Source organism: Manis pentadactyla, chromosome 3 (assembly GCF_030020395.1).
Source record: "Manis pentadactyla isolate mManPen7 chromosome 3, mManPen7.hap1, whole genome shotgun sequence".
NCBI lineage: Eukaryota > Metazoa > Chordata > Mammalia > Pholidota > Manidae > Manis > Manis pentadactyla.
The window spans coordinates 183,339,603-183,359,430 of record NC_080021.1 but is presented as its reverse complement, the minus strand read 5'-3'; the positions used below and the strand labels follow the sequence as shown (position 1 = coordinate 183,359,430).

The window sequence follows — 19,828 nt, the reverse complement described above, 5'->3', positions numbered from 1 at the left end:
CCACTGGAAAAGGTGGAGCGACCACACGTCCCAGTTTGCCTGAGACAACTACTTGCTGCCCAGAATAACAGTTCCTTTTTATTTTCAAAAGTGTGTGGATATTGGGTGATAAATTATACAGTCACTGTGGGTTTTTTTATTGCTGTTTTTGTTTTTAAAGCTTTCTTGAAAGGCTGACAAGGGAAGCACTGAAGAGAGTGAAGTGACAGTTGGCTCACGTAAAGTCCTGCAGGATGACCCGGGCAGGCTTAAATGGCACTTCTATGTTCTTATGCTGCATGACATTCCAATTCAGGATATTTTCAATGTCATTTTTCTTCACCAAAAATTGATCACAGTTCCGAATGGCTGCCTCCAGAAGAACTCTGATAGAAAATGGTAAGCGTTCTAGGAGTAAAGGAGAAGCGTAACAAAACAAAAATCAAGAGACACCTTATTAGAAGAGCTCTGTAAAGCCAACCTCTATATAAGCTTGATATGAAGTGTCAAACTATTCTTCCAACAGGAAAAGAGGGTAAATTTAAACTGATTTCAGCAGTTTAAAATATAAGGATATTGAATAGGTTTAAGAGACATTCATTTGCTAGATACATCCACTGAAAATATATAGAAAATATCCAGACTAGGCAAAAGATTACAGGTATTTATAAATGGTGTATATATATGTTTGTAAGTGGTTGCCTTGACTTAGATTCCAATAACTTTCCCGTAAGTTTCCCGTAAGTCATTATGAAACAAATTAGTCTAGATATTTACAATATTATGTTAGCAAGTAATACACACACACAGTAATATTTCTTATGAAAACTAGTGTTTAAAAAATGAGAAAATACCCCTTTATAATTACTGTAATTAAGACCAAAGTATAGTCATGTACATTTTCCTTTGGAAGCGAAACCCTAAGTACCACATAGTGTGGCCATTGGTAACTATGGTTTTTAGGATAAAACAATGGTAATTCATAAGAAAACTATTTTGTTTATTTATAAAAGCCATGTTCTATCCTGATAAATGAAAATATTCACCAGTATTATCTGGAAAAGATGAGTACAAAGGTAGAAAAGCACAGGATTTGGAATAAAAAGATTTGTGTTTCTGCCCTCTTCTGCTACCCACATAGTAGTTATTTATTTGATCACGTCCTTGATCCTCTCTGGGTCTTCTTATACTTTACAACATGACCTCACGGGACTGTTCTCCAGATTAAGTGATATAATGAATATATACAAACACTTTACATACTGTAGGGTGTTATATAAATGTTACATGTATATAATCATTATTATACACTTAAAAATGTCAATTTAAGAAAATGTGTGTTTAGGTGTGTGTTTGTATGTTTAATCTAAGATCACTCAGCAATTCTCTGCTACTCTTCCAGCTCTATAAAGGCTAACTAATTAGTGTTATTATCATGCAAATGAGATTCCAATTGCTGTCAGATCAGTTACATCATAGAGTCATATGCCCACCATATCTTGTATCCTTCAATTTATTCAAATTGAAGAATTTCTTTTCTGGTTGTGCAGGATCCAAAGGCTCAGCAAGGTGTGCAAATGGGTTGTTCATGGTCCCTGATGGTCACGTGTGTCTGAAAAGGAAAGAAAACACCTAATTTGTTTTCCTGACCTCATTTATTCTGGTGAGTGTTTGGCTTCTTCAACAATTATGGTATGCATTCACTTTAAGAAATCACTTATCTTCTCAGAGTAGGGGGAAGATGGGGTATAAATGAATACAAGAATGATATCCTTAGAAAATAAGGTGGATTTCTGTGATGTTAATGTGAAAGCTAGCATTCACCTCTCAAGAAAGCATAAAATCCCTGACTTGTTTTGTCTTAGTTCTACAACTTTTCAACATTCTTTCACTGATAAAATATGGGAAGAAGGGAAATGAAGGCTGTGCTCAAAATAAATCTTGAATATATGAACAGACCTCTGAGTTGGACTCATGTCTTGCTTGACTGGAGGTAAGAGGTCCATAGCAGGTGACATTATGCAACTGTATAAAACTTGAACTTTGGAAGTGAGGACTTCAAAGCAGCTGTTTTCCATGTCACAGACTCTGCAGCATTTTAAATAAGCGTGTCAACTAGAAGTCTTCCTGAATGACTTTTGCATATGGTAATCACAGTGTATTCACATTAGGAAATCATCAAATAAGGTTCATGGTGGTGGCATAAAGGCCCAAACTCCCCAGATAGGTTTGGAGGGGACTCTACTGCATGCAGCATTGGGCATGACTTCTCATTTATCTTTTTATAAATGATATGCAGTGAACAGGGAAGACACTGTTCCTGGCCTCCACCAGGCAGAAATAAAGTGATTTCATATAACTTAACTATATAATTCAGAGCAAAACACACTGGGGCAGGAGTCCGAAGACTTGCTTTCAAGTTCTACTCTATGGGCAGAAATCCTTAATCAAGCCACTCCCCCAAGAGTCCTAATTTTAAGATAAAAATAGTAACATTTCTCTACTTAATCCAGGGTTTTATGAGTAAATATTTAACATTTTTGGGATGACTGATATGGAAAGAACAACATATTACTATAAAATGAAAAATAACCCCCAACATACAGGAAACTGCTGTTTGTGAGGAAAAAGTTACAAGTGGGCCTTGCCTCCAGAGACCAGCCCCTGTCTTCATTAAGACATAAAAAAGATTGGTTGCTTTAGGAGGGACAGGGGCCCTGAAATCAAGACTGGGAGGAAGTCTCAGTTTTCACTCTGTATCTTCTCATATTGTTTGCACTTTTAACTGTGTACATAGATAACTTTTTGAAAGCTAGTTAGAAGTTTAAAAAAATTAGGTATTTCTACATTTGCTCTGTTCAAAATCCAGTGCTAGGTATTCTGAGGAGAGCCAGCCGATTGAGATGCTGCCTCTGCCTTCCTGGAGCTCCCAGTGCAGGATGTGGGAGAACAAGCCACACCCGTAAGGGGCACAAGTGAACGCAGAGGGAAGAGTGAGCTTGTCCGCCAGTGCCTCGCTGGGAGCTGCTGCTTTCCCCTGGTCCCACATGCTTTCTGGGGGATCTGCTATTTCGTCGGCAAGGGAAAAAGGTATCTGACCCAGTCTGGGCCAATTGACATGCTGTAGGAAATCTGGAACTGAAACTAAAGACAGGCTGGCAAGTGACACTAGAACACAGTGTAATCATGTTCACAGACGTTTATAAATGTCCTAGAATTATTCAGGTGTCTTTCCTGTTAATAATAGATTCCTGAGTCTCTCCCCTGAGCTACTGAATCTGAATTGACTGGGGGAAGTGGAAGGATTCACCATCTTTAATCTCCCATGTGTTTCTAACACGTTTGGCTTGGGAGTCCCTGCTGGACCCCGTGGAGTCCCAGTTGAGGAACTGACGATTCAGGAGGCAGTGAGGTGCTTGGAAGGGGGAGGGAGCCACAACCAAAATGCCTCTGAGGTTCAGGAAGGGCCCTATGCAGTGAGGCAGGCTGCACAGGGAACCGGGCAACCTCAGCCTCTAAAGGGGCAGAGGTCACTGGCTCCAGCCAAGGGCTGCCTGCAGGAATGCCGGTCCAGAGTTGACAGATCATCCAGCTTTTCAAGTGAGGCTGGCAATCTGCATTTCTACACGAACTCTCTTGATTTATAAATGTTGGTAACTAAATTTTTCTGTACTACTATGTACGCCTGCACCATCAGGGCCAAACCGAACGCCCCTGTGCCCCTATTTGACCTGTGTCCCAGCATAACCTGGCAGATGTTTTGGACTGGAGGAATGGAAGGGTAACCAGAGAAAAAACTCAGGCAGGAGACTCTGGAAGGGGAGGAGGTGAAAAGTGACCTGAGTGGACAAGTGGATGGTGGCAGCGGAAATTGAAAAGAAGTTGTAGATGGATTAAAAGCTGAAGAGACCAAAGTTAGAGAGAATGGCTGCTGAGTGAGTGGGGAGTCATGGAAGGGAGAAGAAACACAGCGGAACTCCATGTGCAGCGAGGTGAAGGACTGCTTTTTGGGAGGGAAGACGGCGGCTTTTGTGTTTGAGGGGAGAGTCCACTTAAGGTAAGTGCCACAGAAATGCAAGTGTCTTTGTATTCATGCCCATTACATGGGGAGCCAGTCAGGAGGAAAAGGCCTGTAAATACACCATTCAGCAAGAAACACGCCGGCTTGTCTGCAGAAGGAGAAGTTTACAAATCTGTGGGCTCATAAAACGAGACTAATGATCCCATTGACTACAGTTCTGAAGATGTAAATCGAAAAAGGCAATAATGCTCTTCTCCCTTTGGTTGGTCACCAATGCCTCTGCCCTAGACTTCACTCTTCCATTCCAAACAGATTTGCAGCTGCGACAGGAAAACTGCTGTTTTGCTGGCCTGGAAAATGGATCCACAGAAGAGTGTCTCCACAGAGACAGGGGCCAGGTGACCCCAAAGTCTATGGTTGAACCAGTCACTAAGTTGTACCCAGGTTTGCCATGATGCAGTGAAGATAAAATGTGTCGATTTGCTTCCCTTACAGACGGCCTGCGCAGAACTTTGGAGGCCTTATACAATTCCTGCTGCTCCCGGCACCCTACAAAACAAGCTGGCATTTCAGGACGGAATGATGACCAATATGGATCATGTAGAAAATGGTCTGTGTAAAGTGCTCTACCATCTGCCTCCTTTTTTCCTTAGAAAGTAGATAATTGTCTAGTTTCACTATATTAATGAAGCAATTTTTACTTGCAGCAATTAGGAGGAATCAGGTACTAATTACTAAGCACCAGCACATGCCCAGTGCTTCAGCCCATCTTCTCTAACTCTGGCAACATCTCTATTAGTTAAAGATAACCCATTCCCATTTTACAGCTGAGAAACAGCAGCTCAAAGAGATGGAAAAACTTGCCTAATGGCATACATCTAATAAGAGGCAGAGCTGGGTTTTGAACTCTGGTTCCTTCTACCCACCCTGTGGTGCCTCTCGCCTCTCCAGGTGCAACAACTCCTGTTCTGAAGGTGGTGTGGCTGGAGGTCACCAACCAATCCCCAGACTTGAAAAAAGCCTGAAGGCTTTGTACGGGCCTGAGAAATCCTACAAGACACAGCTGTGAATACTAGAGTTGCCTTTCCTTCTTCCATTGGTCACCCAGCACATTGGCCTGGGCCCGGCATCACACATCCCAGGCCACTTTATGGAGTCCCAGGTGAGTGGAAAGCAACAGCAGAGTGGTTTGGGAAACAGCCCCTCTGTATAAGCCTGGAGGGCTCTGCAAGTCAGAGCTACTCCCAAGGTCTCACTCACACTGTCACTCCTGTTTCAGATGCCCCGCCAGGAGTTCCCAGCACCTTAATCCCAAGAGAAAGTCCTGAGCATGCCGCGAGGAGGCTGTGAGGGGACTGGTCTTTATCTTGGGAAAGGTGCAGATCCAAAGTGGAATCTAGGCCTTGTGAACACTTCCTAGGTCTGTCTTACCCTGGCCAGAACTGTACTCCATCCCCAAACCTCAGGTCCTAATTACCACAGGGCCTGCGGATTCCACACCTACCCCAAGATCTGGGTCTGTCAGCCAGGGAGCCCTGCCTACTTCTACATTCACATAAAGCACAGATATGACTGTTTGAATTCCTTTCTGTTCTTATCCCCCATCTTCTCCTTCTGCTTTGTTCCTACCTTTTTTGTTTTATCTAATCCCCATTCAATACTAATAAAAGAGAGGAATGACCAGAGTTGGTGTGGATTTTTTTGGGAGAGGGTGGAGTGTTATTGTACTTTTTTTTCTTGTTTGGATGGGGGAAGAATTAATATACATGGAAATATGTTTGGGTTGCTGCCTTTTGCATTCTATGGAATAAGAAGACACTGCATGGAGACAAAGGAAAAAAGAAGATAAATGGAAGTGAGAAAAGAGAAAAGAAATTTTAAAAAAGGAAACAATATATTTTAAGCAGTGAGGCTGGAGCTCATTCAGAACTTATTCTCCCTGAACGCTTGCATGCAGAGTGTTAGGAGAGGTGAACATCCATCCCTGGCCTCTGAATCACAAAGGACATGCAAACAATTCTTATACACAAAGAGTCCAAAAAGAGACACTTGCACTGTATATGAAACCCTTCACTACCCCTACGTCACATTCTGAAAATCAAGATAATTTTTTGGTTGAGAAACAGTGTCTTTCAAAGCTAACCCATCCTGAAAGACCAGCTGGGTGACTTGTGCAATGTCCTGATCCCCAAGGAACATTTTGTACATAGAAGAATGGAGGGGGGAAGGAGTGTTGAACATGATTTTTAAGGTAAATCACTAGAAATACTAAATACTAGGCAAAGGCAGGCAGATCTGGGACACTTAACAAATGAACCATGCTCTCAGTAAAAAGGTGGAGACAGTTTAGAGCTGGGGTTCCTCCCCAACCAGAGACAGTCCTGCTACCAACTGACCTTTGGTTTCAACTTAGGGTACCTGCAGGTGACTTGGAATAGCACCTTCATGGTGCATATGCCACATGGCACCAGCCACTCACCACATCCCTACCTCCCAACACCTTGACCTCTGATGCTTAGGAGGCAGGGAGATGGAATCAGAGAATGCTGAGCCTCCTGGAAAGAACCTTGCAGATCACTTAGCATTCCCTTGAAGAGGAAAGCAAGTCTGAAAATAAAGTGAGTGACTAGCTGGGGTCACAGGACTTGTAAGTGGTAGAACCATGGAGAAAATACAGCTGAATTTTCCTCCAATGAAATGCAGATTTCCAGCAGGGAAAAAAATGAATAAAATCCTTCAGAAGTAGAGTTGCAAAAGTACGATTTAGGCATATCATAGTTTGCTGATGCTTTTGTGAGTTAATTCTGGAATCATTTACTGAACGTTTCATGTGGTTCAAAATTCCAGAGAGATGACTAACAGCTAAACTTTGAGAAAACAACATATGGTTAAGTTTTTATCAACCTGCCCTGGGTGACTGGTTTATTTCAAGAGAGGCAGAGTAAAGGCAAATCAGTTTAACAAACATACAATATCAATATCTAACATGCAATTCCTTACTCAGATTCAACATGAGAAATGTGAGCAAAGACATTAAGTGATATAAGTGAAATAGAAAAAGTTGCAGAATAATATATATATATATATATACTAGAATCTCAGCGGTAGAATCAGAAAGAAAATATAGCTGAGTTAAAAAACTTATGTTAAAAAAATTGAAGACTATTAGTATATATCCATTCAAGACTATTAGTATAAATTCATTCATGTAAGTGAATACAAAAAGAAAGCTATAGAATAAAGTTAAATTGATTACCTCTAAGTAGAAGAAACCATTGAGTGAAGGATAGAGGGGCTTTAAACATGTTATGTTACATACCTCTAAACAGAACCGAAGTTCTCTTCCCTGTAAGCATGCAATTATTTATTACTTACTTTTTACACACCTGGAGCAGTCATTTTCAATGTGTACATAAATATCTACAGAGGGTATTTCATATAAGGAGTAAGAACTATAAATAAGAGTTCTATAAAATGAAAACTTAGCTATGACTTTTGAAAGGAAGGTAGAGCAATTCATAAAAAGTTCCTGTAACTACAATATGCAGTCTTTTCTTTAATAATGTCTGATCAAGATTTATTTAAAAGTAAATTTGTGACTGATACTCTTTAGAGAAACATATCTTGCTCCCCAAAATATGTCCTTTGTTACCCACCAATGTAGTGAAATGGTTCTAAAGAGAATCCATGAATAGTTCATAATTTAACTTTAGATGGACAGCTCCACACTTTAACAATCAAACATCAATCCAAGCTGGACTCCTGCCTTATAAACCTCCCTCCCCCACCCTGGCCACCCCCACCCAGCAGGATACCAAACTTGTTACTAGACCATGTCTCCTTGGGTGATAATAACTTTAAAAATATTACACTAAGCAACAGATGCTCATTGTAGAAACATTAGAAAATGCAGGTGAGCAAAAGAAGAAATTTAAAGTCATCTTTAATACCATGGTTTGGAATTTCATTTAATATGACTTTTAACTGCACTTGGATTTACTTAAAAAAATGAATTAGACCCTCACATTGTTGTTATTTGCTTTTCTTTTACTCAGCAATTGACTACAAACATCTTTATAGTGCCTTCATGTGATATTTTATACCACTTTTAACTATACCAGAAAAATAGCATTCAGATATATAACAATTTACTTAATGCCTTATTATTAAAATATTTAGGTTGTTTCCAAGAATTAACATTCAAACAATGCTGCAACCTTTGGACACACTTTTTTGGGCAGGTCCTTAATCCATTTCCTTCAATTCCTAGCTTTCAGTTCCTAGAAGTAGGACAGCTGGGTGAAAGGATTATCATATCTCCTATTTGTTACACGTCTGTTGCCTGGGAAAGGCTGCACCAATTTTATGACCCTTCTCTGGGGCAGTGAATGGAGCTGCCTAAATCAGGCAACATAATAAGTTTTTACCTTTGCCACACTGAGAGATGAAAAGCTAATCTTTGGCATTTTTGTCACTGCTAGTGAAGGTGAAATACTTTCCATCTGTCTGTTAGACATCTGAATTTCTTCTCTTGTAAACTGCCTGTCTGGAGACAGGCCAAACTGAGTGACACTAAAATGGCCTCTGGTCACCAAATGTTCTCATGTCTGAGGGGACTTGTCTGAGCTATTCATGTAGATGAGACTCAGCTCTATCACCCTGGAGAGGCAAGGACTGACCTTGGCCTCCATCTGATTTGGAGACTTGCAACCCACAAGATTCCCCTTTATGTAATGGGAGCCCTCACAGCGGATGGAAGCCCTGAAACCTGATGCACAGTTTGACCCCAAGCTTGGCTGCACTGTGAACCGACTTGTTTATAGCAAGGTAAGCAGCTGATTAGCTTAAATCATGGGCAAAATCCCCTTCTGGGTCAGTGAGCTTTCCTGTCTGTAACCCAGCCTGAACTTCCAAGCCCAGGCAGTAATCTTACAGATGGGTTTCTTGAGGGCATATGGGCAGTGCACTGCTAACCCATCACTCTGGCTGGAAGACCATCTAGGACCATACACCCCACAGGCAGGGGTGTGTCACGGGATGATGCTCATTACACAGCACAGTTGACTGACTTTTGGCTAAATGCCAACGATGAGGTCAAATTAAGATTCACCTCTTTGGGTCTCCTTCCAGGCTTTGGATTATACAAATCCAAGATTTAGCTGTGTCTGCTGTCAGAGTTGAATACTTTTAGGTGGTTTTATGGTAGAGAAAGAGGCATAGATATGATTGGGCCCTACAACCAACCACACAGTCTGCGCACACTGGAAGCACAGAGCAGAGCAGTGACCCTGAGCGGCAGAGCTCTTGTCAGTGATGGCGTAGGGAGGATAGAGTTGTTTCTTTGTTTTTGTCTGTCTTTTTGGGTGGGCAGTGTGCACATCAGTCTCCAGGACAGCTTGTTTAGTTTGAAAGAGCTTTCAAGGGCTGTGCTGCGAATCACCGCTTTATGGTCTCAAGCACAGACAGCACATCCTTGAACTGCTTATTCAGGATGTTCTAAAAACAAACAAGAGCGGATTCTTTAAGTCGATACAAACAACAGAGATTTCTTCTCTATTTCACATGGCTTACCACCTCTCTTCTCACTTTCTTAAATATAGCCATCCTGAATTTTCACGGCTTCCAGCTCCAAAGGTAGAGTAGTGTCACTGCATCTCTAGAGTTTACTTCTGCTCACTGTAAAGATCAGCTATGCTCAACGTTTTTACGTTCAAAAAGAAATAAATTGGTCCTACTCCCAAACTTTTGTGTATCTAAACATCATGCTACTTGGAAACAACTTTCTGTCAAAAGGGAGACTCCAAGGGTGTCCATGTAAGCAGAAACAAGATGGCGGTGAGAACCACTCAAGCTGGCGGGCTTCTGTGGCTTGTCAGCTGGGTTCAAGAGCTACAGATACTAGTTCTTTGCTTTATCTGTGCAGATGCCTCTGGGAAACTGGAATAACTAAATTATTTCTGAATTTTCCTAGAGACCAGCTCACCTCTTTCATTCTCTTAGCTGTTCATAAAAGTAATTTAAAGCACACACACACACCTCTTAAATGTGATACTTGTAATCATAAGAAATTTGAAGGAGAAGCCATAAGAGCAATTGTCTGTTTCGGGAGAGAATGAAAAAAAAATTAAGAAGGGTAGTGCAGAAGGAAGGTCTTGGAGAAAGGAATGGCTTTATAACAATATAACCAAATCTATTGACACATATTTTTTGAGCATTAGTTAAATGCAAGATGCACTTAATAAAACAAGACTCTGCCTTCTGTCAGAAAGCTTTGCCATCACACAATAACTTACCTTTTTTTTTGCTAAACTTTTGTTATCAATCTCTTTTCACTTATTCTTCTGTCTCATCCTGGAAAACAGACCAAAATGCTCTAAATACTTTCTCAGATTTTTTAAAGGATCTGTAACACTTTTAAAATGATTCAGTTTTGTTTTGAATCCTTTTGTGTGCCTCTGTAATATAAGGTCAGTCAGTGATCTAAGAAGTCCCTTCTGACAGTCCTCATGGATCAGTGGTCCCTGGGGTGATCTGCAGTGCCACACCTGAGCAGTTCCATACCTGGATGGCTTTCTTTCAGTGGCCCATAAAGTATATACACTCCTTTAGGCTACTTGCAGAATCTATTCATTCAAAACATATATGTTAACTGTCTAGTATGTGCTGGGAACTGTTTTAGGCACTGGGGATACAGCCGGGAACAAAACTGTCAAAGTCCCTGCCCTCATGTTACTTCCATGAAGACAGAGGGAGACAATGAAGGGAGACTAAACCAATAAATATACAAACAGAATGGCAGATGGTGACAAACTCTGGATAAAGCAGGATGAAGGCAGTAGGCAGGGCGGGCCGTGAGGGGGCCATGAAGGTATCAGAAGGTCAAAGCTATGACATGGAGCCACTTGAGCAAAGCCTTGAAGGAAGTGAGTGAGGGACAAGCTATATGTGATCTTGAAAAGGCATGAAGTCTTGTGCAAAGGTCCTGATGTAGGACTGAAGAGGCTGAGGGGCCAGAGCAGGGTAAGAGAGGGCAGAAAAGGAGGCGATGACATGCGGAGGCAGCAGAGTCAGTCACTACAGGGGTTCTGTCTAAGAACAAACTTCAAAGTGCTCTCCCTAGTTTATACTTTAAGGTGTAGATTTCCAGCATTGGGATTTGTTAAAGTTTGACAAGAAATTAACTTGTCAAAATATTAGATTGCGTTTAAAAAGTGGCTACTTCCTGAAATCTAACCCCTCTGTTTCCCTGAACTTCGTTATTAAGTAACACTGGAAATTTTTAGGGTGTATCATAAGAATGATCATGAGTCACTTGGCAGATGTGCACAGTCACAGCCAGAGGCAATGGTCAGGACTGGGAGGGCCTGGGCCATGGCCACTGCATTGTCTGACCAAGCGGCTCCCCAGTTCTAGGCTTCCTGACCAAGACAGCACATCGTAGGCAATTCCCAAAGAACAGCTCGCCCAACACATCATTTAAGGTTATTGTAAATTAACTGCAGTAGCACAAACTCATAAGAAATAGTTATTTTTATTTTCTGCTATCACTTGAGCTAATATAAGCAGAGTTTCCCAAAAAGTCTTATTTCAGAATTTGTAATTCCAGAGATGCACTGAGGAAAGAACAGTCATCGTGGGGTCATGAAACATTTGGCCAGAAAGTAAAGGAAGAAGTGGGCCAGGGCGCCTCAGAACTAGACATCCTGACCCAGCCCTCGGCTCCTGACCTCACCCTCTCATCAAGGTCAGTCCTCAGCCCCTTTTGAGAATGTGGGTGCCCTACCCTGCAGCAAGCCACAGTCACTAGTGGGGCTTCAAAATGACATTGCAGAGACCAAGTCCTACTGCAGGTAAGTCTTAGGAGCAGGCAACTATTTTTTAAAAGCACTATAGAGCAGGCCTCACTAATATCCATTCTTAAGAAAGTGCATGGTTTCCTCAAGCTTCTGAACTCATTTCATAGATCTCTGGTAATGAGTTTTCTAACTGAAATTTTAGGAGTTAGAAAGAAAGAGTGTCACCACAAAAGGCTGGGTGTCAGGCTGCCAGGGGTCTCATAGGGCAGCATTTATTTCTATGAATTCACCAAGTTTCTGAGGTTACCTACCCACATCTACCTTAGAACTGCCTGGACTCAAGAATGATGACCCAAGCTAGTACATTTCCCAGAAGCTCAATGTATTTACCCATATTCACTGATTTTCAAGAAGAAAGGTAACTCAGGAGGACTTGATGTTCCCATTTCCTGACCAGCATGTTCTTTGCCCATCGCAGCACAGAGATGTGGTTAGGAGCTGGAAATCTAAAGCCAGACTGCAGGTGTATTGAGAGCAGACACTAGAACTCCAACTCAAGCCCCACTCTTGAGCAACTATGCTCAAGGTCCACCTCAGTGGTCCACACAGTGGCATGGCCGCTACACGCAACTGCCATTCCATTGGGTCAAAGCTGTGACATATAATAGGGCAGCACTAGACACATGTAGTACCTAGACCTCTCCGGATCTGCAGTCTCAGAGAACCGATCAACATAGATTCCTTCACACACACGTTTATGGAATGCTGGGATAAAGGGATAAAAGTTGCCATCACTCCTCAGTTACACATAGACTGAGATACAGGCAGTACCCTGCAGTCCAGGCTGCAGCCGCAGTGGATGGAGAGAGCTAAAGAAACCTCTAGAGAGAGTACATAATCTGGGGTGGGGGTGGGAGGTCAGAAAGGCCTTCAAGGACAGGAAACACCATGCCCGTGCCTTCCAGAACTACCAGAGGGAGAGAGTCAGTCAAAGAATATTTTGGGCAGAGATAACAGCATGTGTAAAGGCACAGAAGGGTGGCCCGATGGGAGTCAGTGGATATTCCATGTGGGTTAAGTACAGGGTGCAGGTGGGGCAGGGCTACGAGGAGATGAACAGGGAGGGGTAGGGGTTATATCCTGAGGGACCTCACAGAAAGGTTTGGATTTATCCTGGAGACAAGGAGGCACCACTAAAAGATTCTAAACTGGACTCTTCAAGACCTGATTTGACTTCCAGAGACCACTCTGATAGTGGTGGGGACTGACTCAGGGGAAGGATGTTAGACTGGTGTCAGGCAGACAGGTACACTGCTATTCTGTCATCAGGTGGGGCAGGTCAGAAAAAGAGGACAAGGACAGTAGATCCCAGGGAGAGTTAAGAAAGCAGAATGGACTGAGAGTGAGTGATGAAGAAAGAGAGGTCTAGGATAGCTCCTACACTCATCATTAGGCAAACTAGCAGAGCCAGTGATGGGAACTAGGATGTTGGTTTTAGATACGGTGAATTTGGGATGAAGATGTCCAGCAGGCAGTTGCTTAGGTGGCCCTGCAGCTCAAGAGATCTGGACTGGGAGAGAGGCTTGGAAGAAGAGCATCAATGTGCAGGTATTATGCTGTAGTGCTACATCATTCCATAAACACTGCCACCTGGTGACATGTTCTGAGTACCTTTGGGGTACCAGGCACCTCACCCACATTGTCTAATGTGGTCCCTTATCAACTCTTTGGGAAAGGCATCACCACCCCTTTTTACAGATGAGAAGACTAAGGATCAGGGGTTAAGTAGCTTGTCAAGGTCTCATGGCTGATAAGTGGCCAGGCTGGGAGGCAAACCCAGGCCCCCTGATGCCAGGGTTGACTCTCTTATGCCATGCTGCCTCCCAATAGGCTGCATAAGTGATGGCATTTTATAGTCCTCATACAGACTCCCAAGTTAACCAAAGAGATTGAAAAAAAAATTAAATCTCACTTCAAACTCTATGTGAAGACTAGATAGTCAACCTCTGTTTCCCATAAAATATCCTTGACTTTGGCAAATCTGTGTCATGATGGTAACTTTTAAAGGGTGTGTTAATATCAATAACCCATCATCAGCCAGCACTTAAGATGCAACTGATTGCTTATCTGAGCAAATAAGGGTTTCATGAAAGAGACAGTCCTTAAAAACAGTCCTGAAGCCGACTGGTTCTATCAGCTTATCCCACCAATCTTACGGTGTTGTATTTTTAGTATGTCTGTCATAGGTTAGCTCTTGCACATAACAGGCTGTTGTTGAGATTTATTCACCTTTCCTTTTCTTAAACCCAAATTCAAACCTGGTGATCATGCAGGAGGGCACTTTCTTAGAATGACACACTTTCTTCACGAACTATGCCACAACATGTACTTTGCTTTGTAATTTTACAATAAAGTTTATAAAAGGATGATGAGGATTAGGAATAATTAAGTGCTCCATAGAGGTCAGTTAGAGCCACAGCCCAGGCAAGTCACACTATCCAAAGATGGGCTTGCCCAGAGTTCCCTGCAGGTCAAGAAAAAAGAGAGACAGCGCCATACCAGCACACGTGCACAGCAGCCTGGCTAGTTCATCAGGAAGTGGGTTAATTTTTACAACAAAGACTAAAGCAGAACATGCAGAATCTGAGACATGACTGGTCCAGAGGGTGGTAGTTCTGCGGCATTACAGGATACACATTTACCTCAAGCACCTAGTCTGTCTCCCAAAGACATAAAATGCTTAGAAAGATAATTTCCTGTCTTTGCATGTTCATAACATCTCATCCCAGAGCCCTGTGGTTTCCAATTCACACTTAAAATCAGACTCTGCCAATTTCTGTCCTGTATCTCTAAACCTCAATTTACTTATTTGCAGATTTAAGGTAACAATACCTGCACTGCCCCACGCTGTGATCATTAAACAAGGTTAACAGATGAAAGCACAATGTGACAATGATATTACTGACTTCCTGGAACATGTGGGCCTTTAACGTAGCCTGTTTATTTTACTGATAATTTAAATCTACATTTTAAAACACAATGGATATTCTAAAATGTGGTCAGTCACTCTTATCTACTCAGAGAAAAAGCATTCTAAAATCAGGTAAAACCTAAGGGCTCCAGACATATATGTGAAAAAATAGCAACACACCATAAAGAAAGACATTTTCCTTGAAAAAGTTGTCTTTTTATATTGGCTCAAATTGAAGATTCTTTTCTAAATTGGAATATAGTTGATATACAATAGTATATTGGTTTCAGATATACAACACTGTAACTCAATAATTATATGCATTATAAACGCTCACCATGTAAGTGTAGTTACCCCGTGACCATACCAAGATAATATAATATTGGTTATATTCTCTATGGTACATCCATTCTTATTACTCATTTATTTTATAATGTGAAGTTTGTAACTCAAATTGAAGATTCTTTTCATCACAATTTTTTAAAGTCCTTGTGGGTGAGGTAAAACATTCTTGGTCCTAGGCTGTGTCTGAATATTTTCCTTTAAATGTGATGCATTTTTTTTCTTGTTATAATTCCTTTTTATTTTTCTAATTTTATCAGATGTACATCATAGTGGTTCAACAGTCCCCATCTCTACCACTCCGACCCACTCCCCTCCCCCTTGTAACCCTTAGTCACTTCTCAGTGTCTATGAGTCTAAGTTATGCATTTCTTTTATAATAAAAAAATGTTCTCCCGTGACCTTAATCAATTGAAATTAATTTAGCATATATTTCTGAACATCTTCTCCACATTAAGCAGTACTAAATACCACTGGAGGAAGGGAGATAAGGAGAACATTCCTCGTTTTATGCAAAGAGCACTATCTAACAAGGACATTATGATAAGCACACAAATAACTATAGTATGATAAGGGTCACAGGAAAGAGACGGCTATAACTAGAGGAGCTGAGAAAGGCTTTACAGAGGAGTACTGGGAGAAGGCAAAAGGAAGACCATTTAGACTCTAAGGTCAAGGGAAGAGCAAATGCAAAAGCAGTGAAGCAGAAGGACACAGCAAGTGATTAAGGACCACTAAGTAGTTCCCTCGGGCCGACAGCAGGGGCAGAATATAAAGATTTCTGGCTACAGCAGTCAGTACCTGCTTGTTACTAAAAAGATACAACAAAGAAAAATTTCTTGTTAATTTATATGGTTGAAAATGAAGATGGTAACTTCTGGAAGAGGGGAAAAAAGAATGGAGTTTGGGGAAAGGTATAGATGGAACAAGATTGGCCAAATGTTAATGTTCGTGATTGTTGAAGCTGGGGACTTACACTCTCCACTTCTTTGTATCTCTGAGATTTCCCATAAAAAAGAGCTAAAAAAGAAATGAACGCCATTGATCCAGGGAGATGGTCAGCTGATGGCTTCTCAGGTAATGGTGCTAATTCTATGAAGAACTTTCTAACCTCTAGGTCAACTGGAGGGAGAGGGCTGAAGCTGGAGCCTCCATCACAGAGAAATAGATGAGGTGCAGTGTGACTATGTCAGCACGAATCTCTGGCTCATACTTGCTTCTCCTTCTTGCTGAGACAAAGAGGGTAGCAGGGTCTGCTGCTAGCCCGCTGCCAGGCTAAGGAGTTTGCTTTATATTAAAGCACAAATAAAATGCACCCTGGCTCTGACAGTAGCAACAGTGCACTGGTAAATGTTTAACAACTTGCTCTCCAGTGAGGCAAAAAGCCTTGACTTAACTGTATTTGCTGATTTCATGGTCCCATAATGACTGACTTCAAGCTAAAAAAATGCAATGCCACTGAACGTGGAGTTGAGAAGAGATGTGTACAAATGCTAGTGCAAACCAGCTCCAGCGAAACACACTGGCTTCCTGGGACATCAACAGCTCAATATCTCCTTTAAAGACGAAGAAGACACTGAGGCCCAGAGAGAGAAAGTTCCTTGCCCAAGGCTCGCCCAATGAATGAAATGAGGCTGGTGCTCATTTCCCTGTACAGAGTCTGCCTGCTTCACAGGGACTTACTTCCTCCGTAAAAGGAAGAGTGGAGGAAGGAAGGCAAAGGAGTTTCTTTGCCAGGCACATGGTAATAAATGTTGGTTTTATCATTAACTTCACAGTTTGTGAATCTGGCTTCCTCAGCAGAAGCACACATCTGGTAGGGGTACTGTTCACGTAGGGGTATGTTTCATGTGAACACTCAGACAGGGGACTGTGAATTAACCAGCAGTCACGTCCGCTATCAGACTGTAAGCTCCAGAAAGACAGGGACTACACCTGTTTGTGCTTACTACCTTCCGCAGTGTCCAGTACAGAGCTGCGTACTTGGTAGGTAGGTAGTCAATAACTGTCTACTGAAGGGAATGAAGGAATGAGAACCCACCATCAAAGTTGTTTAACACCAAGAATACAGCAGGTGCTCAGAGGTTAGACCCCACTCCCTTCTCCTGTCTGTGGACAGTGCAACAACAGAGGCGACATGCTTATGTGCTTGCAACAGTTCCAGAGAATCAGCTGCAGTGTCTGAGCTGCTTCATCAGAGCAGAGAGGCTTTTTGGATGGAGGAACAAAAAGGGAAAGAGAAAATTATTTTCTTTAGTGGTATATATGTATGTAATTTCATCTGGAACTTGTTCTGACAGAGCATGAAGCCAAGGAAATAGATGAGGGATCCCACCTGCACTACTCCAGGCTGCAGGACATCAATTTTTGGCAGCAGCTGAGGAAGCGCCACTCACGGTGGCACACCTCTGAAAGGAGAAAGTGGAAGAGCACCAAGACTGGGGACTCATATCCCAGTAAACTCAAGGCTACATGACTACGAACAGCAAAGAGTATGGAGGAAAAAGGAAGGCTAAAGCATTCCTCCCTGTTCTTTTGGAAGTAATTTCTCAACTGCTTGGCAGCTCTCACACAAACCCCTGCACACTTAGTGTAGGTACTTCTCTGAAGCCACAGGTCCCGTGCGCACATCACTGCTGAGCTACCAGTGGACAGGCAGGCCAGCTCTGCAGGCACAGACAACCGTGGCCATCTGTGAGCCTTACTGAGTTTAGGAGGCCAACAGGGCTTGTTATCTCTTATGTGGGAACCTAGTATTTGGCTTCCAAAGTGAAGTGGAGCTTGGTCCCAGATACCAGGGCTGACACCCTCTGTGGAAGGAGGTGGGGTGTGTGTTTCCATTCAGAGGAAGCATTGAAAACAAGAAGGACCAACAGTTTAAGCCTCTGAAACATTTCCTACAACAGTGGTCTCAAAGTGTGGTGTTGGGGACCCTTGGGATCCACAAGGTCAAAACCACTTTCACAATAATACCAAGATGCTATTTGCCTTTTTCCTGTCACATTTTCAGGAGCATACATGGAGTTTTCCAGAGGCTACATGATGTGATACTAAAACACTGAATACAGAAGCAGATCAAAGATTCCAGCTGCCTTTTATTAGAGCTGACATTAGAGAGGTTTGCAAAAATATTTTTAAAATGCTACTCTTTCTCAGAAACATTCTGTTTTGGAAAATACGGATATTTTCATACAAATATGGTATGCTAACATATAACAGAACCACTATTATTTTTAAGTGAATTACTACATATAGTAAAAATGTTTTATTTATATATGGCAAATATGGAAAGACACAATCCACATAAACAAAAGCTCCTTAGTATACTAATTTTCTTTAAGAGTGTAAAGGAGTTTTTGAGACCAAAGAGTTTCAGAACTGCTGTCCTAGATAGAAGCTTTCTCTCCTTCCCCCCGGCCCCCATGAGGTGAGTTCTGTGAGTTGCTGGACGGTGTGGCTTTCGGATGTGCTGGCTGAATTAGGAAAGGCAGCCCAAGCTCCTTCCTGCATTTCTGAATCTATTAGGGTGGGCTCTGTGCTCAACCATTCCACGGAGCGGTATCTTCCCTCTTCCCACATTTCCCCCTTGCCACTTGGTGTGGATTCCCCGACCTGCCAGCCCCTCTGTGAGGATTTCTCTCTCCGCCGGCCCGGGCTGGGGGAGGGCTCCCCGTTGAGGCCCGCAGACTCTCCTCGGGGTTGGGACTCTGGGTGAGGCCCGCACAAACCTCGGCTAGGACTCCCCGGGCAGCACGTACAGCTAAGGCAAAGAGGGAAGAGGGAGACATTTCCAGTCCCCGATCCCTGTCCCCGGCGCGACACAGGCCGGGGACAAGGCGGAGAGGTCAATCCCCAAGAACTAGCCCCGATTCCCCCCTCGGCCTCCCCAGACTCTCCCACGCCCCGGGCCGCTCTGCGCGCACCAGTCCCGCTCGCGGAAGGTGCTTCGGGCGCCTCGGGGAGGGCTCGCACCAACTCCTCCGGGACCGGCGGCCGGCGCTCCCGCCCGGGACGTCGATCGGGCCGAGCCGGTACTCACCGCGGACTGCACGGCGAGCTCAGACGCGCGGGCCGGCACCAGGCTGCGGGGCGCGCTCCCAAGCGCTGCGCGGTTGCAGCGGCCGCCGTCTCAGCGTCCCTCCCAGTGGGCCACCGGCCGATGGGCGGAGCAGGGGCGGGGCAGGGGGCGACGGGCCCGACTGCCGGGGCCGCGGCCGGAGGGGCGGGGCCGAGTCTGTCCCGGCTCCACCGCCCCCACCCGGCTGGGGAGACTTTGTCCTGGGCGGGACGCGGCAGGGTTGCTTAATGGGTCAGCAGCGTCCTCGGGTGCGGGTCCACTTCTGCGGACCCACGGCCTAAGACCAGGGTGACTTGTGCTCATTTTAAGGCACAGGGTGTGGACTGCCCAGCTCGTTTAGGGAATGAACCGAAGGAGTGGGGAAGAAATGCACCTTTTTTTTTTTTTTTTTAATGATTCGGGCATCAAGGTAGAGGCTTTGCTATTTGACTGCTCCTGTAAGTGAGGTCACCTCGTCCCCTTACCCACCACCACGCCCCTTACCCACTTGTCTCCATCCCCTCAAACCTACCCCCCACCCCATCCTCCTTAGTTCCTTGCAAAGCCTGTCAAGTGGGCATCGAAATCACGCTGACAATATAGGACTTCAAGGTTTCCATGGTTATGAATGAAGTTTTTATTTTTTTCTTTAAACGTTTAAC

At 43.4% G+C, this 19,828-nt stretch overlaps 1 protein-coding gene and 1 long non-coding RNA gene across 9 annotated transcripts in view; one reads left to right on the top strand and one right to left on the bottom strand.

Annotated features, from left to right (window-relative positions):
* LOC118918877 (uncharacterized) overlaps positions 1 to 9,104 on the top strand; it is a 43,609-nt gene extending 34,505 nt beyond the window's left edge. The window contains exons 6-10 of the long non-coding RNA XR_008996544.1: positions 161 to 378; positions 1,530 to 1,642; positions 3,677 to 5,162; positions 5,280 to 5,970; positions 8,703 to 9,104. This is a non-coding gene — a long non-coding RNA (uncharacterized LOC118918877). The remainder of the gene's footprint in view (positions 1 to 160; positions 379 to 1,529; positions 1,643 to 3,676; positions 5,163 to 5,279; positions 5,971 to 8,702) is intronic.
* Positions 1 to 19,277, bottom strand: part of ACO1 (aconitase 1) — a 55,045-nt gene extending 35,768 nt beyond the window's left edge. Inside the window, exons 1-4 of one of the 8 annotated variants that reach the window (XM_036898165.2) lie at positions 19,149 to 19,277; positions 10,297 to 10,351; positions 1,473 to 1,593; positions 219 to 387 (exon numbers count right to left, since the gene is read on the bottom strand). In XM_036898165.2, coding sequence (XP_036754060.2) covers positions 219 to 387; positions 1,473 to 1,569 — 266 coding nt within the window. In that variant the 5' untranslated portion in view covers positions 1,570 to 1,593; positions 10,297 to 10,351; positions 19,149 to 19,277. Of the gene's footprint in view, positions 1 to 218; positions 388 to 1,472; positions 1,594 to 9,110; positions 9,502 to 10,293; positions 10,352 to 17,150; positions 17,320 to 19,032; positions 19,053 to 19,148 lie in introns of those variants that run through there. The other 7 variants (XM_036898171.2, XM_057498749.1, XM_057498748.1 and 4 more) reach the window with 7 other exon arrangements.
* Between the last annotated feature and the right edge of the window lie 551 nt (positions 19,278 to 19,828).